At 38.7% G+C, this 25,420-nt stretch overlaps 1 protein-coding gene across 1 annotated transcript in view; it reads left to right on the forward strand.

Annotated features, from left to right (window-relative positions):
- The window catches only part of VPS53 (VPS53 subunit of GARP complex), a 164,389-nt gene that overhangs the window by 47,006 nt on the left and 91,963 nt on the right, over positions 1–25,420 (forward strand). The window contains exons 5-7 of the mRNA XM_016429290.2: positions 12,961–13,047; positions 16,965–17,080; positions 18,458–18,577. Coding sequence (XP_016284776.1) covers positions 12,961–13,047; positions 16,965–17,080; positions 18,458–18,577 — 323 coding nt within the window. The remainder of the gene's footprint in view (positions 1–12,960; positions 13,048–16,964; positions 17,081–18,457; positions 18,578–25,420) is intronic.

The raw sequence follows: 25,420 nt of genomic DNA on the forward strand, positions 1-25,420 counted from the left end.
GAATGACTTGATTTTTTTGTACAATTGATTTAGCTCTTTATAAATTTGAGTAATTAGACCTTTGTCAGAGGTTTTTGTTATGAATATTTTCCCCCAATTTGTTGCTTCCCTTCTAATTTTGGTTGCATTGATTTTGTTTGTACAAAACCTTTTTAATTTAATGTAATCAAAATTACTTATTTTACATTTTGCAATTTTTTCTAACTTATGCTTGATCTTAAAATCTTTCCTTTCCCAGAGATCTGACATATATACTATTCTGTGTTCACCCAATTTACTTATAGTTTCCTTCTTTATGTTCAAGTCATTCACCCATTCTGAGTTTATCTTGGTGTAGGGTGTGTGATATTGAAATCACTTTAAAAGACTGATATATATTAATTTAAGGTCACCAAGGAATTCACTTATGTAATTCCTAAATGAAACACTCAAGTCAGCTGCCAAATTTTTATGATGTTTTAATTACAAACAGGAGGAAGAAAGTATTGGGGGGGGAGGGGAGGGAGGTTGAGAGAGGGAGAGGGAAAGAAGTTTAACCAGACCCAGTCTGGCTCAGGCTGAGCCAAAGGGGGTTTTAAGGCCTTGGATAGCCAAGGCAAGGAAAGGGATTAGTCCTTATCACTCACGTGACCAAGCTGAAGGAAAGTAGTCCGTGGGGTTCCTCCACCTCCAAGCACCAGCCTCCTACTGACTCTCGCCTTCCTCACAGGAAGTCCCAAGAACTCCAGAGGCTGTTCTCTACCTCACTTCCTGTGTCTCACATATGCCAATGGTGGCTCTAGCTTGACCTAGAACCGCCCAGAGGTCTGTCTTTTTTTTGCACATGTCTGTTGAAGGCCATATTCTCAAATAATTAAATCTTGAGTTTGCTGCAGCCCTTCCTAATCTTGTTACACTGAGTAGGATGGAGAATATGGTTTCCAAGACCTGATTGGTTATTCCAAGTATCTCTATTGTTATTGATCAGGAAATAGCTAAATCCAATCTTCTAAAGAATGGTCTGAATAGGGTGGAGTAGTTTTGAAATTCACAGGTGTGAGATGTTGATCCAAACCCAATCTCTCCCATATTGTCTTCCAATTTTCCCAGCAGTTTTTATCAAATAGTGGATTTTGGTCCCAAAAGCTGGGGTCTTTGGCTTTGTCATAGACTGTCTTGCTGAGGTCACTTACCCCAAGTCTATTCCACGATCCTTCTTTCTGTCTCTTAGCCAATACCATATTGTTTTGATGACCACTACTTTATAGTATAGTTTGAGATCTGGTACTGCTAGTCCCCCTTCCTTCACATTTTTTTCATTATTTCCCTGGATATCCTTGATTTTTCTTCCAAATGAACTTTGTTATGGTTTTTTCTAATTCAGTAAAAAAGTTTTTTGGTAGTTCAATGGGTATGGCAATAAATAAGTAAAATAGTTTGTGTAGGATTGTCATTTTTATTATGTTAGGTCATCCTACCCATGAGCAATTAATGTTTTTCTAATTATTTAGGTCTAGTTTTAGTTGTGTGGAGAGTGTTTTGTAGTTGTGCTTATATAGTTCCTGTATTTGTCTCGGCAGATGGATTCCTAAGTATTTTACGTTGTCTAGGGTGATTTTAAATGGAATTTCTCTTTCTAATTCTTGCTGCTGAGATGTGTTGGAAATATATAGAAATGCTGATGACTTATGTGGGTTTATTTTGTATTCTGCAACTTTGCTAAAGTTGTTGATTATTTCCACTAGCAGCATTCATTTCTAAGAGGTGCCTTTACCTATTTTTTCCTTGGCACCATAGCAGATGAGAAATTCTGTTGTCATAGTTATTGACATCTTATTTGTATCACCAGAATGTCCTGCATTCATCTCAATAGCATCCAAGAGTGACCTACTAGGGGGACTGTTAATGACAAAGGCCACTTTTTATGTATAGATACTGACCACCATTTCTAGGAAAGTGCTTTGTGAATCTTAAAGCATCTTATAAATGTGAATTCTTATCCTTTGCCACTTGACTTCAAAAAGTGAGAGAATATTTTTGGACTTCTAGTTTTCCAGCCCTAGGATAAACTTAAATTATTTTGATTATCTTCCTGTTTTGTAGCGAGGGGCAAAGTTTGCATAGTGACTTGTTCCTGAACATCACAACCATGACTTATAATGTGGACTGACTACTTGTTTTGTTTTGGATGTGATGGAAGAAATCTATGTAGTGTTTCATAGCCCTCAAAATGAAGCTTTTGGCCCACAAAAGGCCAGCCCCTTGTAGAACTGACTCTTTCATCCTCATAGAACCAAGAACTAAAAGATGAAGAGAGTCAAGATGGACAGCAATGCTTTTGTAGGTCAACAGACCTGTCAGTAGATAGTATGTGCTTGCCAGGGGTTAGGCACTATAGTAGGCACTACAACAAACAAAAACATGATTTTTTTTTTAGGAAACTTATATATTGATTGACCCCTGGCCCTTTAGACCCACAGTGAAAATCTTGAGACAAAGACTAACTTATTCTTTAACTTCAGGAGTGATCACGAGCAAGAACTCAACTGAAAACCTTCTGTGGGTACCTGTGGCCCCACATAGGAAGAAGCCCCTAAGCCCTTCTTTTATCAAGCTATACATGAGATAAGAGTGAAGGAGAAGGGTAAGAGAGGGCCTGCTTGGTACCAGGAGACATTGAAGTTGGATTAGATTCTCTTTTGTCTACTACCCACATACATGGCTGGCAGTTTTGCCTAGCTCTACAGAAGAGAAAAAGAAAGGAATAGAACTCGTATCAGGGCCCAGGATGTGTCTTTTTCTTAAAAAAAAAAAATCCTTACCTTCTGTCTTAGTATTATCTCTCTTTAAAAATTTTTTTTTAATTAATTAATTTAGAATATTTTTCCATGATTACATGATTCATGTTCTTTCCCTCTTCCCCCCACTCCCTTTCATAGCCAACACACAATTCTGTTGGGTTTTACATGTGTCATTAATCAAGATCTATTTCCACACTTAGTATCATTTTTAAGGCAGAAGAGTGGCATGGTGGGAAGTCAGTCAGGGTTAAAAGACTTGCCCAGGTGGCAGGGCTAGGAAGTGTCTGAAGCTGGATTTGAACCCTGGTCCTTTTGACTCCTGACCTCGCATTCTATCCACTGTGCTGCCCAACTGCCCTAGGCTAGGGCATTTCTTCTGCTACCTTTATGTTGCCCATGTATAACCTTGATGATTTTTTAGAATCCCTCTTGAGGGTGTGGAGAAGGACATTTTTAGTCCATGCCACACAGAAAGAGACCCAGATGGAGTTGCTGGCTGCTGCTGAATAGGTTATCCTCCAAAGTTGTCTACATCTTCAAATTGCAGACACTGTGGGAATTACGGACTGCTTCAGTAACTGCCTCCTAATAATGCCCTTGCACACCAGCTGGAGTCACGCTCCGGTGCTCAGTTTAGAAACTCTGGCTAAGTAAAATTGGAAACAGACTTATATGGGCAATTAGTTCTGCTTTTAATCCACATACAGCTTGGGGTGGAATATATGGCCACGTTTTATTTTAAACCTGTCTAGGGATGGAGCCAGAGTCCCTATTTTAGCACGTTTTCTGATTAGCCAGATAATAAAAGTACTGTACTGCTATTCATATGAAATCTTAAGTATCTACATGTCCGGAAATTGAGTTTCATTGACAAAATGCCTTTTTTAAAAATTGTAATTGGCTGCAACAAGTTAAAGATTAAATATTAGAATAGGTATCAAGAATGGGTGTGATGGAGAGTATGTTTCAGGCTACTTGTGACTCTGGAAAATGAATTATACCAAAGTTTTCCAACTAAGGCACATTATTCTAACAAGTTCAGATATTCCAGGAAATGTCTGGCAGATAATTTATCGCTATTTTGGTCTAGGAAACAGAAGATTGTCTGAGTCTTATTTGTTTGTCAAAGGAGGAATATAGTAACCTTACTGGAAGAAACCAATAAGAGATCAAAAAAGGTGCATTTACCTTTTTGGGGGGAAGTATTTTGAAAAGCTGGTTTAGAACCTAACCTTAAAAGATGTTTAGAACTCCACATATTTTAGGGTACATTTAGTTAGGATACTATTGTAAATGCATCAGAACTTCATAGCATCTTAGAACAGCATGGGACTTTGGCCATGAACTTCAACATGATCCTCACCCTGTCTCCCCATTTTTTACAGATGAGGAACAGATGGCTAGAGATATTTAACCACTTAAACTAAGGACAGTCACTTGAACTTGTCCCTTCGGGCCCTCAAACCAGGGTTCTTTCCATTATATCATGGAGCCTTCTTATAAATTAAGATCCCTACCAATTTTTTTGTCTACTTTTTTTCATTCTTTTTGTTTTGTTTTGTTTTAAATTCTTTCCCTCCCTCAAGCTCTTCCCCAATCCATTGAGATGGCAAGCAATATGATACTCATTATACATGAGAAATCATGTAAAACACTTCCATATTAGCAATGTAGCAAAATAAAAGGCAAGAAACATAAAGTGAAAAAATTGTTTTAGTCTGCAGTCAAAGTTCATCAGTTCTGTCTCTGGAGGTAGAGAGCATTTTTGATTATGAGTCCTTTGGAATTGACATGGATCATTGTATTGATCAGCAAAATTATGTCTTTCACTGTTGTTCATCATTACAATACTGCTGTTTCTAGGTAGAATATTTTCCAGGTTCTGCTCACTTCTCTTTGCTTTTACGAATTTATGTGCCTGTAAGTTTTCCCATATTTTTCCAAAACCATACCCTTTTGTCATTTCTTTCTTTCTTTCTTTCTTTCTTTCTTTCTTTCTTTCTTTCTTTCTTTCTTTCTTTCTTTCTTTCTTTCTTTCTTTCTTTCTTTCTTTCTTTCTTTCTTTCTTTCTTTCTTTCTTTCTTTCTTTCTTTCTTTCTCTCTCTCTTTCTTTCTCTCTTCTTTCTCTCTCTCTTTCTTTCTCTCTCTCTTCTCTCTCTCTCTCTCTCTCTCTCTTTCTCTCTCTCTCTTTCTTTCTTTCTTTCTTTCTTTCTTTCTTTCTTTCTTTCTTTCTTTCTTTCTTTCTTTCTTTCTTTCTTTCTTTCTTTCTTTCTTTCTTTCTTTCTTTCTTTCTTTTCCTTTTTCCTTCCTTCCTTCCTTCCTTCCTTCCTTCCTTCCTTCCTTCCTTCCTTCCTTCCTTCCTTCCTTCCTTCCTTCCTTCCTTCCTTCCTTCCTTCCTTCCTTCCTTCCTTCCTTCCTTCCTTCCTTCCTTCCTTCCTTCCTTTCTTTCTTTCTTTCTTTCTTTCTTCTTTCTTTCTGTCTGTCTTTCTTTCTGTCTTTCTTTCTGTCTTTCCTTCTGTCTTTCTTTCCTTCTGTCTTTCTTTCTTTCTATAAAATCCTTTTCTTCTTTCTTAGAGTTGATACTAAGTATCAATTCCAAGGCAAAAAATGGTTAGGGCTAGGCAGTTGAAGTTAAATGACTTGCCCAGGGTCACGCAACTAGAAAGTGACTGAGGCTATATTTGAACCCAGGACCTCCTGTCTCTAGGTCTGTCTGTCCACTGAGCCACTTTGCATTTATAATTGCACAATAGTATTTCATCATTATCATATACCACAACTTGTTCAGCTATTTTCCAGTTAATAGGCTTCCTTTTAATTTCCAATTCTTTGTCACCACAAAAAGAGCTGCTATAAATATTTTTGTACAGATAAGTCCTTTCTCCTTTTTCTTTGCTATTTTTGGAATACAGACTTCATAATGGAGTATAGTCTCACTATAAAATAGTTGTTCAAATTGTTCTCCAAGATGGTTGGACCAGTTCATAGCTTCACTGACAGTGCATTAGTCTCCCTGTTTTTCCAGATCTCCCCAACATTTGTCATTTTTTAAGAAATTGTATTTTTGCCCTGATTGCATACAGAAACAAATTTTAATACATTTTTTAACATTTTCAATCCACATTTTCTCTTTTCCTCCCCCTCTCCCTCTTGAGGCAGCTAGCAATATGATATTATACATGTGCTATCATGCAGTGCATATTTCCATTTTGTCATGTTGTGAAAGAAGATAACAGTGTACATTTAAGAAATAACTTGTGAAGGAAATAAAATGAAAAATGGAATGCTTCAATCTGCATCCAGACTCCATCAGTTTCATATGTAACAGTGGATAGTCTTTTTCATCATTAATCTCTTGGGGTTGTCTTGGATTTTTGCATTGTTGATAACAGTTAAATTATTCACAGTTGATCATTGCACAGTTATTATATATAATGTTCTACTTATTCTGCTTACTTCATTTTGCATCAGTTCATATAAATCTTCCAAGGTTTTTCTGAAATTGTCCTGTTTGTCATTTCTTATAGCACAGTAGTATTTATTATGTGACAACAATATACTATATAGCTTGCTCAACCATTCCCTAGTGGGGGAATTGAAGGACCACCCCATAATTTCCAATTCTTTGTTACCACAGAGCTGCTATAAATATTTTTGAATAAGTAGGTCTTTTTCCCCTTTCTTTGATCTCTTTGGTATACAGATCTATTATAGCTGGGTCAAAGGATATGCACAGTTTTATGGCCTTTTGGGCATAATTCTAAATTGCACTCCAGAATGGTTGTATTAGTTCACAGCTCTATCAGCAGTGTATCATTAGTGTCTCAGTTTTCATACATACCCTTGTAAATCTTGAAATTTCTCAGACTTGTGAATGTTAAAAATTCCCCCATTGGGGAATTCTCCATTGGAACAATTTCCTACTGGGAACATTCCCCATTTTGACAGTGAGAACTCTACTTGGATCAGAAATGGGAGGACCTCTACTCCACTGGTAATTAAGACTGCTTTAGGGGAGAAAACTCCTTGCTAAACAATGAAAGTACTTACACCCATACTTATAATGAGGCAAAAAGTTCTTTAAGCCATGCCTATTTTTAGAAGTAATACAAAGGGGTGCTAAGTACCTATTAAAGGTCAGGCAACTTGTAAACTTGCCAGGAGCAAAGAGGTGAAAACTTATTCAGAAGTTTTTTTTTTCTGGTACAAACTTACTAAAGGGATTAGTTGACCCAGCAGTGAATTCAGAATGGGCTGTCCCTTGGAAAACATCTACTGTGATTGGTAGATGGAAGAACTTAGGGGAAGTGACATAGGAGAAAACCCCCTATATAAGAAAGAGATTCTCTTGAGAAGAAATCTCTTGAGGGAGGCTCTGGAGAAGGGAAGCTCTTGGAGGACAGTCTCTAAGGAGGTCTCGCTGGAGCTCCTCTGAGGGGATTCTGTTCCTCTGGAGGCTCTTGAGAGAGGCCCTTTGAAACAGTCTCTCCTGGAAGGCTCTTTGAAGAGGACTCTGTGCTGGAACTCTCTCTGAGGAGGCTCTGTCACTAGAATCCTTGCTTAGACAGACCTTGTGGTGAGTTATAAAAGACTGGACTAACTGATCTCTCTCTCTTAAGACTCGGGTCTAGGCCATGTTGGCTTAAGGCCCTTCATACTTATTCCTTTCTTACTCCTTCTCTCTTTCTTTGATTCCTCATTATATTATTAATTAAAGTCTCTATAAAACCCAGTTGACTTGGGTATATTCATAATTGGGAATATTTTCCCTGGCCACCAACTTAAATATTGATTTAAATAAGACACTGTAGTGAAAACATATTTCCTGCGGTCACAATTTACTCACCCACTCTTATATCTACTACAATTTATATCTTCCACTATTTTACTCACTACAGTTTACAACCATCCACTATTTTAACTCCTACACCCTCCAACATTTATCATTTTTCATTTTTGTCATATTAGCCAGTATGATAGGTGTGAGGTGGTATGTCGAGTTGCTTTGATTTGCATTTTTCTAATCATTAGTGATTTGGAGCATTTTTTCATATGACTATACATAGTTTTAATTTCTTTTAATTGCCTATTCATATCCTCTGACTATTTGTCAATTGAGAAATGCTTTGTATTCTTATAAATTTGACCTAATCAAAATTATCTATTTTATATCTCTTAATGTTTTCTGTATCTTGTTTGATCATAAATTCTTTCCTTTTTCATAAGTCTGACATGTAAATTGTTCTATGTGCCTCTAATTTGTTTATGGTTTCACCCTTTATTTCTAAATCATATATCCATTTTGACTTTAGCATATGGTGTGAGTTGTTGATCTATACTTAGCTTTTGCTTTTCTAGTTTTCCTTGCAGTTTTTGTCAGATAGTGAGTTCCTCTCCCAAAAGTTTCAATCTTTGGGTTTATCAAACACTAGGTAATTATGGTCATTTATTACTGTGTTGAGTACCTAATCTATTTCATTGATGCACTACTGTATTTCTTAGCCAGTACCAGATTGATTTGTCGAAATTTTCTTTTTCTGTCATGTTATCCAATCTGATAGGAATGCAGTGGTAACTCAGTTTTTTTTAAATTTGCATTTCTCTAATTATTAGTGAGTTAGAGCATTTTTATATGACTATTGATAGCTTTCATTTCTTCTTTTGAAAACTACCTATTCATATTTTTTGTCCATTTATCAGTTTGGGAATGGCTTTTGTTAAAAACTTGCTTTAACAATTATATGTAAATTAAAGCTTTTTATAAATTTGACTTTGTTCTCCATGTATTTGAGAAATGAGTCCTATATCAGAGAAATGTACTGTAAACTTTCCCCCAATTTCCTGCTTTCCTTCTAATTTTAGTTCCATTAGTTTTGTTTGTACAAAACCCTTTGAATTTCATATAATCAGATTTGACCATATTACCTCCTGTGATCGTCTCTTGTCTCTTCTTTGGTCATAAATTCTTTTCTTATACATAGATTTGACAGGTAATTTTTTCCATACTTTCCCAATTTGCTTATAATATCACCTTTTATTTCTAAGTCATGTACCCATTGTGACCATATCTTTATATGCAGTGTGAGATAATGATCTCTACCAGACTATTTTCTAGTTTTATCAGCAATTTTTGTCAGATGGTGTGATCTTACCCCCCAAAACTTGGTAGAGTCTGCCCATTCATTGTTTAGATGAGAAAATTGAGGCTTGGTTGTAGTGAATTTGCTCAAGATCTACAGATCCATGAACAGAATCTTGCTTTTCAGCCTAATCTTATGCTAATTTTTATTGATACCTAAACATGCTTCAGGTTTATTCCTTTCCTGCTGAGTTGGTATATGTTAGGAAAATACCAGCTAATGTTAGTAGTAATCTTAACAAAATATAATTAGGAAGGTAGATCGGTTGCTTTTTCACTCCCCAAAATGTTACATCTTATATCCTAAAACCAATAGGGATGATTTTTGAATTAACTCTGTTATTCTTCTGCCCTCTACGTTCCCCATTAGAGAAAGGGATTAGATATTGAATAGATTTCACTATTTTAACTCAGATAAGGGACCATTAGTAGTAGACAGTATTGTCTAAGCATGAATGAGAAACATTGTTTGACTATCCCAGGGTGTCCTAGGATTTCCTCCAGACTTTTTTGGCAAGACTTTTTGGTTATGAATGTGGGAATCTATAGACAGTATGAGTTGTTTCAAAACCAAGTGCAAAACTGCTTTCCTACTAAGGACTATATATACTCCAGTATCCAGATTACAGAAATGACAATATGTCTGTATTTCTGGCATAAAAACCAAAATATCTGAGCCAGCATGGAAGTCTTTGTTTTAGACTATGAGATCTGACATGGGATAAGAAGGCAAAAGGAGATATCAAAGTGGAAGGAGGTAAATTGAAGTTGTTTAGGGAAGACCTAAGGCCGCTTAAATGTTGAATAAGAAGTCCTCATATCCTGCAGATTTCCATAGATTCTGACCCCTAGTAACCTTGAAGAGCAATTTCTTCTCCCCTTTCTCCATTCACTCAGGTGCTTCATCCTTTTCCATGACTTCAGTTATCACTTCTTTGGAGATGCTCAAATCTATATCCCCAGCCAGATCCTTCTCCCAAAGAGCTCCAGTGAGATAACAAGCATTATTTTTCCCACTTTCCCAAAGACTTTATTGTATATTTTTTTCCAGTTGCTTGCAGAAACAGTTTTTAACATTCATTTTCTGACATTTTGTGATTCAAATTCTTTGCCTCCCTTTTCCCCCTTTCTCTTCCCAGGGCAGCAAGTAATATGCTATAGGTTATTATACATGTGCTATTATGTGCTATTATTTTGATGTTCATCATGTTGTGAAAGAAGACATAGATCACCCATACAAGAAAACACTCATGAGAGAAATCAAGTGAAAAATGGTCTGCTTTGATCTGCAATCAGACTCCATGAGTTCTTTTTTATGGTGGTGGATAGCATTTTTCATCATGAATCTCTTGGGAGTGAGACAATAAGTATTTGTTAAGCTTCTACTATATGGCTAGTCCTGGGAATACAAAGAAAGAGAAAAACAAGTCCTCAAGGAACTTCTATTCTAATGGGGGAAACATCATGTAATGAAGTTATTTATATGATATACACAAAGTAGATGGAAAGTAACTTGAGGCAGAAAGCTCTAGAAGCTGGGAATGATGCCCTGCAAAGGGAGACATAGGGGAGGGGCTGGAGCATTGTAGGCTTGAGGGGCAGCCAATGGAAAGGCTTAGAAATGGAAAATGCGAATGTCCTGTGAAGAAGGGCAATTCAGCCAGCAGAGCTCTTTTGTAAAGTGCATGAGAGGAAGTCAAGTACAAGAAAACTAGAAGTATGGGAAGGGGCCAGATTGGGAAGAGATTTAAGTACTGATCAGAGGACTTTATATTTGATCCTGAAAGTAATAGGGAGCCACTGGCATTTATTGAAAGGAGGGAGTGACATGGCCAGACTGGTGCTTGACTGCTGGGTGTAGAGTGGATTGGAGTAAAGAGAGCCTTGGGGGAGAGAATACTTAAAATGTTGCAGCCCAAGTGAAGGGTGATTAGGGCCTGGTAAGATGGTGAATTGTATGAGTACCAAAAGGGAAGATAAGACAAGATTTGGCAACCAGTTGGATTTATATCTTGAAGGAAAGAAAGGAATCAACTTGACTGCATAAGAGTATGATGGTGCCTTTGACAGTAGTGGGAAATTTTAAAGAGGAAATGCTTTTGGGGGAAAGATAATGAATTCTGTTTTGAATATCTTGAGTTTTGAGATATCTGTGGTACATTAAAGGAACAAGAAGGAACAATCAGATAGATAGGAGAAGAACTTAGAAAGAGCAATATAATGAAAACCTGGGGAGGAGAGAATATTCAGGAAAAGAGGGTGATAAATAATGTTAAATGCAACCAAATAGATCCAGAAGATTTAGGACTAAGGAAGAACTATATGGTAATGAGATCAGTCCAGTGATGAGGTCAGATTGCAGAGTGATAGGAGAGGCAATGAATTCCCCAACTCTACTTGGTTTTCTTAAAGAATTTGGCTGAGAAAGGTAGGATGATTTCCAATTACCTGCCATACTTCTCTGTCTGTTACCACCCATTGATAACCTGAAACCCAGTGTATCTAGAACTGAAGCCATCATCTTTACCCCCACACTTGCTGTTCCTAATATAATTCATGTTATGAATTATTGGAGAGGGTTCCATAGTATGAAAAAAAGAGTGATCATGTATTCAGAGCTGGAAAGAACCTAAGAAGTCATCTTGTCCAACCCCCTTATGTTACTATGCTATATATGGCTATACTATACTATAGATGACTATAGAAGTCGAATAACTTGCCTGAGATCACTCATATTCTCAATTTGAATCCACTTCATCCCAGTTCAGATTCAGTGCATCTTTTATTAATTTATTTTATGGCTAAAGATTAAACTGTGTTACTATTGAAGAGAGTTCATATTTGGTACCCTTTAGAGCACTTTATTATCCACATTCTACATTTGTGGTGAGATTCATTGTGTTTATAAAGGGCTTGCCAGGATGATTTCAAAATCCTTGCTCCTGAGTCCAAAGTAAATAGTTCCCTTTGATCAAAATGAAGTTAAAATTTCTTTGTCTGGCTGGTATCCTCTATCAGAACCATATATATTCTTCATGTGTGTTCCTGTAGCCCCACACAATTCCCACATTGGTTTTTTCACTTGTGTGAGCTACTGTGGATCATCCTTTTTTAAGGTGTGACATCCATTTTTGTAAGCCTTTCATTTTCCTGGAAACCTTTGGCTTGCTCCATGAGAGGACCTCTCTGGTATTGTGTAGCTTAAGCTATGGCTCCCAGATGGGGCAGTACACAGCCCTAGGAGTCTCCACCCCATTCTGTTGATTTAAAGAGGTTATATCCTTGGATCTGCCAGCACCTAGAAGCCTCTTCTGTTTTCCATTTCCCCCCTTCCTTACTTGTCTGCTGTATTTAAAGAGGACATCTTAAACGATGCTCCAGGCCAGCCATGTCTTCTTGCTGTCACTGGATACAAGTGATGAGACCTTTTTATTTTTTATTTATATTTATATTTATTTATTTTTCTGAGACCCTTAGCTTCCATCTTAGAATCAATACTGTGTATTGCTTCCAAGGCAGAAGAGTGGTAAGGACTAGGCAATGGGGGTCAAGTGACTTGCCCAGGGTCACACAGCTAGGAAGTGTCTGAGGCCAGATTTGAACCTAGGACCTCCCATCTCTAGGCCTGACTCTTAATCCACTGAGCCACCCAGCTGCCCCCAGGCCTTTCTATTTTCAAAGAAGTTTTATTGATTAATTCTACCCATTCCCTTTTAATAGCAAAAAGCTGTTCAGCCCCAAACTTCCAAAACTGTGACTGAGAATGTATACAAGATTCTGTCCCAAGAGTCCCTTGCCTCTTTCCTTAGAGATATGAGGGATGAAGCCTCAGTCATTTGAATAGATGTCACCCCAGAAGACCTAAGCACTTGTGTACATACATGATGGTGGGCATTCAGGACTAGATTAAGTCACCACGTTCTGATTGTTCTAAGAAGATGCAGGTATCAAGCGAAGGCAGAAATCAATTGTGCTGGTAGTTGGTGCCACTTTCCATTTCCTGTTTTTTTCTTACCCATTCATGAATTCCTCTTATTTTAGGCATTGGAAGAGGCTCAGAAAGCCATCCAGCAACTCTTCGGCAAAATTAAGGATATCAAAGACAAAGCAGAAAAATCAGAGCAAATGGTGAGTGTGGTGGGCCTCCCACGTTCTGTTTTAAGTCTGCCTCAAATCAAGCTTTGCTTATTAATGGGCCTCCTTCCCTACTTCCTGTCAGCACTTGTTATTCCCCTGTGTGGAGACAGCCCCTGGGAATATTCTTTTCTCCCTGCTCCCCTGCCTTTGCCAAAGGGAAGCTTTCTTCTCTTAAGGTGATACCACCCTACAGTTCTTGATTTCTGTAGTTCCCATTGATTTCACATGTTTCTCAGCTAACTGATTATAATTAAGGTGTCTAAGCCCTTCACCGTCTGGTCCTATCTCCCTTGCCAGGTTTGTATTGCAGTCAAGTGGATCTGCTTACTGGTCCCCAAATTTGGCACTCCATTTCTGTGCCTTTACATTCTGGAAGATACTCCCTCCTCACCTCTATCTTATTCCTGGCATTCTTCAAGACTCAATTTATAGGCCATCTCATACAAGAAGCCTAGCCTTAGTGGTTACACTTTGCCTTTTCTTCCTCAGTTTGTTTTGGGTTACTTACCTGTGAACATGGTATATCCCATCCCAATAGACTGTAAGCTCTTTGAGGGACAGAACTGTTTTTCTTTCTTCTTTTAAAAAACAAATTAGGTCTTATTCTATCTTCAGGTCTGCATTTTTTACCCTCCCATCTTCAACCTATCCCCTCAGTTAAAAAGGCAAGAAAAACAAAATCCCTGGTTTTGTCACAAAGTTCCAGACTCCTTTATCTCACCCAATCAATGCTTTCTTACCTCCAAATTACCCTTCTTCCACTTTAGCCCCAACATAATTTTGATTCAGTCCTGCAGAATCAGAGTAAACCTTTTGGGCCAGGCCTAACAGACTGGCCCAGTGGTTCAGGCTTGAGATTGGAATGCAGTGAGACATACAGGCTGTGAAATATTTGCAGAAGAGTATCAATCAGGAAAGGGGCAAGTAAGGATGCTGCAGTGATTCAGGTGACTGGACTCTCTTTTCTTTCTGTTTCCACATTCTATTTTGCCACTGTGCTGTTGCTGAATAGGAAAATGGCTTCGTGGCATTCATACGTGTCACCAGACCTTGAGAGTGCCAGCTCCCCATAGGCTGGGCTTCTTATGGCTCAAGTGATACAGAAGCCACAGCAATGGTTTTCATCAGCCCAATTATAAAACAGAGGTCCTTCAGCATCTTGGTTTCCCTAGATACTCTTTAGTTTATCAATATTCTTCCTAAACTCTAGTGCCCAAGTGTGAACACAGTCCATGGGTGGTCTTTACGGGCTATAGCACAGAAAGATTATCACTTCTTTATCCGTAGAAGCTTTGAGCTTGAATGCCTAAAACTGAAATGAGCCATCTTGTGAGCCCTGTGACATGGGAAGTATTGAAGCAGAGGCTGGATAATCATCTTTCAGATATGTTGTTCTGAAGGATTCCTTAATATCATTAGAGGTTTCCTGGGAGGCAACATGTAGAAAAAAGATCAGTATTTGAGGAATCAAGAGAGCTGAGTTCTCGTCCCAGCTTTGCTCCTAACAAGCCCTGAAGCCACAGGTATTTCTCACTGTGAAATGAGAAGATTGGAAGAAGTTGTTTCTAAGATTGAGACAGCAAGGCTCAGGGTTCAGGGTGCCAAGTTCAGAGGGAGAGAACCTAAGTGGGAATCATAGCTTGGCCTTTTTCTGCTCTGGGTGACCTCACAGAGTGACTTCATCTCTCTGGACCTTCATTTCCTCATTCATAAAAGAAGTGAGTTGGACTAGAGGACCTGTGAGCTTCTTTCTAGCTTGAAAGCCATGATGTCCAATCCTGGAGTACTTAGCTTCTGAAAAAGCCCTTTCTAAGTCTACAGTGATTTGATTCTGTGAGGACTTTCCATTTCGTCCCTTAGAAGGATGAGCTCTTCCTGTGACTTGCTCTCCAGGGAATGTGAGGGACTGTCAGTAACTGAACCACAGGAAAGGTCAAAAAAAGAAAAAAGTCCTTGTTAGGGGTAGAGAAAAGAGCATAAATATTTTGCCTTAGAGGTAGGCAACCACTGAATAATAGTGTAGGCAATCAGTAAGGAATGTGAATTTATAAAAGAAAAAAATTAAGAAACAGGTCATCCTCTAGGAACAAGGGAACCCAGAAATGTTGCCTCATGGCTGAAAACGAAGATGAATACTCTGAGAGTATTATCAGTGCCCTTTCTGAAGATATTAGACACTTGGTACCACAATACCATAGTTGAATAGTCAGGCTACTCATTGTGCCAGAGACCACCAAGGACTCTTTTCTCAATATCCTTCCCATCAGCCTTCTGATTTCAATTTGTTGTCCCTGTCTGTGTTCTGGCTGAGGTGGGAGTGCTCTGACTCTGAACAGACTGTTTTTCAAGCAGACACAGCTCTCATTATTCAGCTTATTTACTGGAAAGTACTGTTCTGTGGAGAAGGGTACTCTTTAGGCTACAGCCACTCTCTTTCCCAGATAGACCATCTCAAAGGAATTCATAAGTAACCTGATACTTATTATATGTATAACCTTGGGCAAATCATTCCTTCTCCTTGAGCCTCAATTTCCTCAAACCATAAAAAAGAGAGGGCTATACTAGATGACCTCTGATGACCTGCCTGAGCTAGAGCTCTGAAACTAGGGTTTGATGATTTCTTGTCTTTGTCAAAATAATCTTGTGTCTGCTAGTTTAGCGAAGATTGGTCTGCCAAGACCCAAGTCAGCTCCAGTTAACTCAACAGACTGATAAGCCAGTGGAGCTGAGATGCCCATGAGGAGAAATGAAGTCCATCCTTACAACCACATCTTCCAGGCTAAGGTTTTCCTCAAGGTATCCTTCCTTCTGCCTCACTTCCCATTTGAGCTTAATAGGAGTGAAAGGCTCCCTGGTGACTTGTTTGGGGGAAGAAGGGGGAAGAAGGATGGGAAACCTAGTTAAACCCTAGATCATTATTGGTGAACCTATGGCACATATGCCGGGGGGAGGGGGGGTTGCTTGCTCTCTTTCCCCTCTACACAGCCACTTGAGGACATTTTTTCACATCATCTGCCCCTTTGCTTAGCAACCCAATGGGAATGCTTCCTAGTAACCTTCCCTGGTTTGGGGTAAGGTGGAGGGGGGGGGGCTCACATTCAGCATGAAGGTTGCAGTTTGGACACTTGGACTCTAAAAAGTTCTCCATCACTGCCCTGAATCAAGTTGTTACACAGGAAACAATTTCCTGCCCCCAGATCTCTGTGCCTTGGGTTCTGTTTAACTCCCAACTGGAAAGAGGGGGCATCACAAGCCAGGAGGAAGGGTTGTTTGGGGAGCTTTCCCAACAAGTCAGAAAGATGGCAAGCATGCCCAACATCTTTCAGCTTGGAATCATTGGGCCATAGCACTTAGTTCCCAACAACTCTAAGAAATAGTGGTATTTTAACCTTACAGATGAGGAAATAGAGGCTCAGGGAAGTGAAGTCTTGTCTAAAATGACTTTCCTTCTGCTCTTTCCATCTCGTCTATACTCAGTTGTTTAGATATCCCTTTAGAACAGAAATTCTTCAAGTGCAAAGGCTTTGGGATATTTAATAAAGGCTTATTGAGTGGCTGATAAGCAGTTTGTTCTTGATCACACAGAGTGTAGATTTGAATCCATATTCATCCTGCTCCCTTTCTAGAGTGAATTCGGTATCTGTTTAAAGGGTTTTCTAACAATAAATACAAAGGGAATAATAAAAATGTCTTTAGGGAGGTTGTTTGTTTCTTTGTTTTTTAACTTGGAAGAGCTCTATCCCCTCCTAGATTAGATTTTTTTTTTTAATATTCTTTTGTCCTCCTTTGGCCTGGAGTGGCTCTTCTTGTCAGTTTGAATCCTTTTCCTGAGTGGCTGCTCTCATGCTGAGATGAGACCTTTCTTCTGTGCTCTCTGATTCATTCTTATTTTATTTTTCACCATTTAGGTTAAGGAAATTACTCGGGACATTAAACAGCTAGACCACGCCAAACGCCACCTGACCACTTCCATAACCACGCTGAACCACTTGCACATGTTGGCAGGGGGTGTTGATTCTCTTGAGTAAGTCATGTGAGCCTCTAGCTCTTTCCATTCAGGGAATGCTCAGTGTGCTGGGAATGACATCGCAAGGTCACCCAGGCCTCAGCCACTTCATGATGCTTTCTTCCTTCCTTGGTCATTTGAACCACCTCAAATATCCATGATTCAGATTGAATGTCCCTTTGGGCTCCAACCCCATCACATGCTGGCTCATTTGTACCCAGTGGACTGATGCTCCACAGGTAGAATTGGCCATTCGGACTCACTACTTAATGTTAACAGCAATTGTCTAGGCATATTTTTCTGTGTATATCTAATAGAGCTACAGAGCAATTGGTGTGTTTTATTAGGTATTTTTCAACCCAGAATTCCAAGGACAAGAGGAGCTTCTTTGCTTCTGGGGTGTGATTTTGGAATCTCATATGTGGGACCTCTGGAAACGGCTTGAAAAGGATGAGCTGATTGTCATTTGATTTTTTCATCAGTGATTCCAATAAAATTTGTTGACCTTGTTAAAAAATTCCAACTGCTTCTTTCTCTCAGTAGGATTTTGACATTGCCAGTTACTTGTCTATTGCATTATTATATTATGTTTTTTTAACCCTTACCTTCTGTCTAGGCAATGGGGGTTAAGTGACTTGCCTAGGGTCACACAGCTAAGAAATTTTCGAGGCCAGATTTGAACCTAGGACCTCCCATTTCTAGGCCTGACTCTCATTCCACTGAGCCAGCCAGCTGCCCCCACCCCCCCACCCCCGGTCTATTGCATTAAGTCAGTAGTGTTTCTGATGCTTCAGTATAGCATAAAGGAAATCTGGTGCATCTTATCTACCTTAGGAGGGAGGGAGGAAAGAAGGTAGATTTCTGGCTTATCTATTTGGGTTTGGTTTAATTTTTAACTGGGGGAGACTTAGGAGACCCCTTTGGCTTCATGTGGAGGTTATTCTTCAGTCTCTTCCTGGAGAACTCAGTGTTTTTCATCCAGTTGAATTGGTTTAAGCAGCAATTTGAACTTGACACTTTGGCTTGAATTTGATACTGCTCTGTTAAGTGCCTCCTAAAGGGACTAGTAAAACATGAACCCACAGTTTGTAAATGAAGACTTAATGAAGGATTTGGAAACTGATAGTTTATGCCTCCTTGCCAAGTTTTACTGTTGATTTCATCAACATTCTTTTATTGACATTGGCTCAGTTGACCTCAGTAGTCAACTTGGGAAAAGATAATCTCTTTTGGCAAAGAATGTCGACTAAAACATACAGTTTTGGTGTGGTGTGTAAATGAATGTCAATAACTTTTGATACAAGCTAGAAAATACTTCTTATAATTAGAGAACAAAATAGACTTTCCCCTATTGGTGATGTCCTGGACCTCTTAATCTCTTGATTTCCCTTGCAGAGCCATGACAAGGCGGCGACAGTATGGAGAAGTTGCCAACCTTCTACAGGGCGTAGTGAACGTCTTGGAACACTTCCACAAGTACATGGGAATTCCACAGATTCGACAGCTTTCAGAGAGGTAAAAATACCAATGGAGGGAATTCTTCTCCCATAGGGAAAGGCACTTAGGAGATATGTTACAACAATTAACTTTTCCAAAAGCACAAAGTCTTATGTGTTCCTTCCCCCAGAGCCTATCCTTGGCCTGCTTCTCTTCTGTCTACACTCTTCTTTTGCCATCTCATTCTCTCCCATGGCTTCAGCTTCCACCTCCATGCTGGTGACTCACAGAAGCCTATCTGACCTCCCTTCTTGTAATTAGAGACAGCTGCCTCCAGGACATGTCTTCTTGGATGCACTTCAGGCTCAGCTTGTCTAAATCTAAACTGGTGTCTTTCCTCTTAAACCTGTGCTTCCTTCTGCTCTTAGGCTCTTCTGTTAGGCTCTTCATGTGCCTAGTCAGCCATTTTGAAAGGTTAGGATCCTTTTGACTCTTCCTTCTTCCTTGCTTTTCCTACCCAGTCACCTGCCATTCTCTTACTGATTCTACTTCTTTGATATCCAGTCACCCTTTCCCTGCTTTCTCCTCTTCCCATCACCCTTGCCTACTCCACTACCTACCCATCTTAGGTCAGACTCACGTTACTATCATCCCATATCACATCTTCCCACCTCCATTCTCATTTTCCTCCAGCATTTACTGCTGCAAGAATAAGAATCTTTACATAGAGATTTGGTTACATCAATTCTCTGTTTATAAATCTTCAATGACTTCATTGCCTCCTTTTTCTGGTGTTCAGGACCCCTGGCCTTCTGGAACTACCCATCATTTATCTCATGGACTTTGACACCAGTTAGACTGTGTTATTCTCTTCCCTTGTGGTACTTATGGCTCATTAGGCCGTACTCTTCTCTCTGCCCTTGTCCCTTTTGATCTTTATTCCTGGAAGAGCCACCTTTTCATCCTTTCCTTTTGATATCCTGTGTATCCTTTTAAGCCCAACTCACAGGTCCTCCCATCCATGAAGCTTCTTGTTGACAATCTGCTCTCTTGGACCTCACATGTAATTTGTTTTAGAACTTCTTGATATACTTAAGTTACACTATCAGTCATGTCTTAGACATTTACTAGATTAGAAGTTCCTAGAGGGCAGAGACAATCCATCTCTTATTGAAAAATGCCTCTTCCAGAGCTTTGTATAGTGTAAACTTCAATAAATATTTTAAATGAATGAGCCAGTGAATGTATTTATTATGGTTTGTTGTTGCTATTCGGAGTGAATAACAGAAGATAGTTTTCTGTTCATCTATTAATTACAAAAATTGTCAATGTAGTTTCTAGGTAGCTAGCATTTTGTTCTTCATTCTTTTTTTTTAAATTTAGTCAATTTAGAACATTATTCCTTGGTTACATGTATCATATTCTATCCCTCCCCCTCCTACCCCTGATAGCTCATGCACAATTTCACTGGGTATTACATGTGTCCTTGAATAGAACCTATTTCCATGTTGTTGATGTTCACACTGGGATGTTCATTTGGAGTCTACATCCCCAATCATACCCCCCTTCACCCATGTAGTCAAGCAGTTGTTTTCCTTCTGTGATTCTACTCCCACAGTTTTTCCTCTGATTGTGGATAGTGTTCTTTCTCATAGATCCCTTCAGGTTGTTCAGGATCACTGCATTTCCACTAATGAAGAAGTCCATTATATTCGAGTGTACCACAGTGTCTCCATCTCTGTGTACAATGTTCTCCAGTTCTGCTCCTCTTACTCTGCATCACTTCCTGGAGTTTGTTCCAGTTCCCATGGAATTCCTCCACTTTATTATTCCTTTGAGCACAATAGCATTCCATCACCGACAGATACCACAATTTTTTCAGCCATTCCCCAATTGAAGGGCATCCCTTCATTTTCCAATTTTTTGCTACCACAAAGAGTGCAGCTATGAATATTCTTGTACATGTCTTTTTCCTCATTATCTCTTTGGGGTACAAACCCAGCAGTGCTATGGCTGGATCATAGGGCAGACAGTCTTTTATCGCCCTTTGGGCATAGTTCCAAATTGCCCTCCAGAATGGTTGGATCAATTCACAACTCTACCAGCAATGAATTAATGTCCTGTCTTTTGTCACATCCCCTCCAGCATTCATTACTTTCTGTTGCTGTCATGTTAGCCAATCTGCTAGGTGTGAGGTGATACCTCAGAGCTGTTTTGATTTGCATCTCTCTGATTATAAGAGATTTAGAACACTTTTTCATGTGCTTATTAATAGTTTTGATTTCTTTGACTGAAAATTGCCTATTCATGTCCCTTGCCCATTTATCAATTGGAGAATGGCTTGATTTTTTGTACTATTGATTTAGCTCTTTATAAATTTGAGTAATTAGACCTTTTTCAGAGGGTTTTTTTTTATGAAGAATATTTCACAATTTGTTGCTTCCCTTCTAATTTTGGTTGCATTGGTTTTGTTTGTACAAAACCTTTTTAATTTAATGTAATCAAAATTATTTATTTTACATTTTGTGACTTTTTCTAAGTCTTGCTTGGTTTTAAAAGCTCTCCTTTCCCAAAGGTCTGATATGTATACTAAACTGTGTTCACATAATTTACTTATAGTTTCCTTCTTTATGTTCAAGTCATTCACCCATTCTGATAGGGTGTGAGATGTTGATCCAAACCCAATCTCTCCCATACTGTCTTCCAATTTTCCCAGTAGTTTTTATCAAATAATGGATTTTGGTCCCTTAAGCTGGGATTTTTGGACTGGGTATGGCACTAAATTTGCTGAGGTCACTTACCCCAAGTCTATTCCACTGATCCTCCTTTCTGTCTCTTAGTCAATACCATATTGTTTTGATGACCACTGCTTTATAGTATAGTTTGAGATCTGGGACTGCCAGGCCACCTTCCTTTGCATTTTTTTTCATTGTTTCCCTGGATATCCTTGATCTTCTGTTCTTCCAAATGAACTTTGTTATGCTTTTTTCTAATTCAGTAAAAAAGTTTTTTGGTAGTTTGATGGGTATGGCACTAAATAAGTAAATAAGTTTGGGTAGGATGTTCATTTTAATTATGTTAGCTCGTCCTACCCATGAGCAGTTAATATTTTTCCAATTGCTCAGATCTAGTTTTAATTGTGTGGAAAGTGTTTTGTAGTTGTGTTCGTACAGTTCCTGTGTTTGTCTCCACAGATAGATTCCCAGGTATTTTTGTCTAGGGTGATTTTAAATGGAATTTTTCTTTCTAATTCTTGCTGTTGAGATGTGTTGGAAACATATAGAAATGCTGATGATTTATGCGGGTTTCTTTTGTATCCTGCAACTTTGCTAAAATTGTTGATTATTTCCACTAGCTTTTTAGTTGATTCTCTAGGATTCTTTAAGTAGACCATCTGCAAAGAGTGATAGCTTGGTCTCCTCATTGCCTATTTTAATACTGTCAATTTCTTTTTCTTCTCTAATTGCTACTGCTAGTGTTTCTAGTACAATGTTGAATAATAGAGGTAATAATGGGCATCCTTGTTTCACTCCAATTCTTATTGGGAAGGCTTCTAGTTTATCCCCATTGCAGATGATGTTTGCTGATGGTTTTTAGATAAATACTGTTTATTATTTTTAGGAAAGGACCTTTTTTGTTCTTCATTCTTTCTTATTATTCCAAATTATTTTTCTAGGTGAAAAATTATTGCTTTTCACTCCACTGCCTGCCCATTTTAGGACAGGCTCTTGTTGCCATTTCCCTTTAACAGGTCTTCCCATTTCCATTCTCATCTCACTCCCAATTATTTTCTAGATAAGACTATTTTTCTTGGTGCTGTGTTACAATTTTATTTTTGATTTTTAAGTGCTGTCCTTTGCTTTTTTAGGATTAGGGTTAAGGTTTTAATAGGCGTGATTCTTTGGAGTTAAAATTCTCTCAAGTAATTGGCTGTTTCTCCCAAGTAATTGGGAGAATTTTAAGATTGTTATAAGGTTTGAAACTTTTTCAACATTTTATGTATATTTTTTCCCCCTTAAAGTCAGTACCAAATGGCCTACGTATTCAAATTAATCAATATGTTAAATTCTTACATTGGCCAGGCACTAGAATAGACTTTAGGGATGCAAAGACAGGATATTGTCCCTGTTCTCAAGGAGTTTCTGTTCTAATGACAGAGACATGATGTACATATATGTTAATCCAAACACTTTACATAAATGGAAGGTAAAATTATTTTGGGTGTGTCATGGGAGGGGAGGATGACAGGAAAGACTTAATGTCTTGTGGCTTGTCAACCAAATTTTGTAGGGTACTAGGGATTCTAAGAGGCCAAGGTGAGGGGAGAGTACATCTTGGACATAGGGGTAGCATAAATGTGGGAGCTGCAATGTTGTGTTGAGAAATAGTCAGAAGTCCAGTTGGGCTAGACTGTTGGGCATGTGAAGTGGGAAGTAATATAGAACCAGCCTGATAAGGTAGATTGATGTCAGGTTGTAAAGACCTTGAATGCCATATTGATCAATTTTTATTTGTTCTTAGGCATGATAGGAAGCCTCTGGAGTTTATTGAATATAAGAGGTTAGACTTATACTTTAGAAAAGCCCAACTATGAGATTGGAGGGGGGAAAGACTTGAAGCAGAGAAGCCATTGCAAAGGTCCAGAAGAGAGTTGATGAGATCCTGAATTAGCATAGGGACTGTACTCATGGAGAAGGGGAATATCTGCAGAGGATATTATGGAAGTAGGAAAGAAAAGATCAGGCAATCAGTTGGAGATGTGGGAGGAGATTGAGGAGACCAAGCTGACTCTGTGGAATTCTTGGATGGTGATCTCCACAGAAATACAGAAGTTTGTAAGAGGGGTGGGTTTGGGGGAAAAGAAGGATACTAGGACTTTCCCATTCTGGTCACCCTCAGCATATGGGACGATGAGGGAAAGGCTAAAGCAATGACTGTCTTGCCCCATTATTGTAGTGTATAGTTTACTAGGGATACCATGAAATATCTCTTTGGAAGTCCCCTCATCATCTCCAGTTTCCAGATAATGAGATGCCCTTGAGGGGAAAAAAAGTAAAGCTGGCCAATACATCTAAAAAATCTGATATCATCCATAGCGTTTCCCACCCATGGATCTTTGTAAAAGAATGGAGGCAGTTGTGTTCTCACATCCCTTCTTTGGAGTTGTCTGTTCTTTATACTTAAGCATCATTAAATTTGGACTGTTTCAGTGTGTATCTCTCAACTTATTGTTGTTGCTGTTGTGTTTATTGTTTTCTTGGCTCTTGTTTACTTCCCTTTGCATCAGTACATGTAAATCTTCCCATTCTTCTCTAGATTCATTGCATGTCATCTCTTATATAGCATGGCCATATTCCATTCCATTCATTCCTGTACCATAATTTGTTTAACCATTCCCCAATCTATGGGCATCTACTTTGTTTCCAGATCATTGCTATAATGCAAAGGCCAATTATAAATATTTTGGTGTATATGTAGCCTTTTTTGGTCAATGATTTCTTTGTACTCTGGGCCTACCAGCATAATGTCTGGTCACAGAGAATCCACATTAGTCACTTTGTATCATTTTGATTTGCATTTCTCGTATTATTAGTTATTTTGAGCATTCTTTCATATGGTTATTAAATATTCAGTCTTTTCAGTAGGCTGAACAGGCCTGCATAGTTATTTCTGCCTTCTTTGTAGGTATTTTTGAGATGATAGGCAATTTAGCTCTAGAGTACTTTAAATAACCACCAGAGGCAATTGTTATTAGAAAAGTATTTAAACACCTTACATCCTTTATTTCCTTATTATGGACTCTCCACCTTTACAGATCACAACCCTCCCACTCTTTAGTGAGTGGTCTTTCTGAGATGCTGTGGTTGGATACATCCATCACTGGGTAGCCATGTGTTCTAGTGACAAGCTTCACATTAAGACTGATCCTGAGATCCCAGACCAAGAGCTGGTCCATCCTGCTTGTTAGAGCCTGTCAGAGCTCACACTTTGCTGGCATGGCCTTTGAGAATGCAGGGAGGGTCTTGTCCACACCATGATGGAGTTTTGATGGAAGACTGGAAAGTTGGCTGGCCTTAGTGGTGATGTTTTCTTGGATGTGCAGACAATTCTCAATTATTCCTCTTAATAGATGCTTAAGTACACATGGTACAACATGATGGGTAGTGCCCTTTGGCAGCTTTTCCCCTGTTCTAGCCACCGCTACAGCAGATGAATTTAAGAGGGACTTAGAGAGAAGTTTGACTGAGACTTCCAGAAGAAACTGCGGAATAGGGAGGCTAATCACTTTATCATTTCTCTCTGTTTCCTTTAATTCCTATTGCATAAATGGCTGGGATGAAAATGCAGACCCAAATGTAATTAATCATCCAGTGAAAACACATTTTGCTGTAAAGAAGGAAGTAGGGGGTTGCCATCAAACAACCAATATCATTGTTAGCCCTGTTCTTTCTTGGAAGGTCAGGTTGTGGCAGGTCTTTCAAATTAGGGTTCAAGTGATGCCAGGGAAATCTCTCCTTCCCTATATTGTCCAGCCCAAGTAGACTAAACTAGTGAAGTCAACAAAAAGTGCTTGGAAACTCATAGGAAGCATTAGAGAGGGGTTGGCAGCCTTAGGGTCCACTGGGCAAGTGAGTAAGAGGGGGAGCTTTAGTGTCCTTGACCATTTTCTATATATTTGTTTACTCAAGTAAAGTATAAGCTTCTTTAGAGTTAGAACTGTTATCATTTTTATCTTTGTATGCCCCAGACTATTACATTGGCATATAGTAGGTGCTTAATAATTGCTTATTAATTTAATTAATTAAATGTGTGAGACCCCCTTTTATGATTATAATAGTATTAGCTTCTATGATAATTTTAATATCACAATCAGTTTTAAGTCGGTAGAATTATAAACATTAGCTAAGAAAAATACAGTTT

Source organism: Monodelphis domestica, chromosome 2 (genome assembly GCF_027887165.1).
Source record: "Monodelphis domestica isolate mMonDom1 chromosome 2, mMonDom1.pri, whole genome shotgun sequence".
NCBI lineage: Eukaryota > Metazoa > Chordata > Mammalia > Didelphimorphia > Didelphidae > Monodelphis > Monodelphis domestica.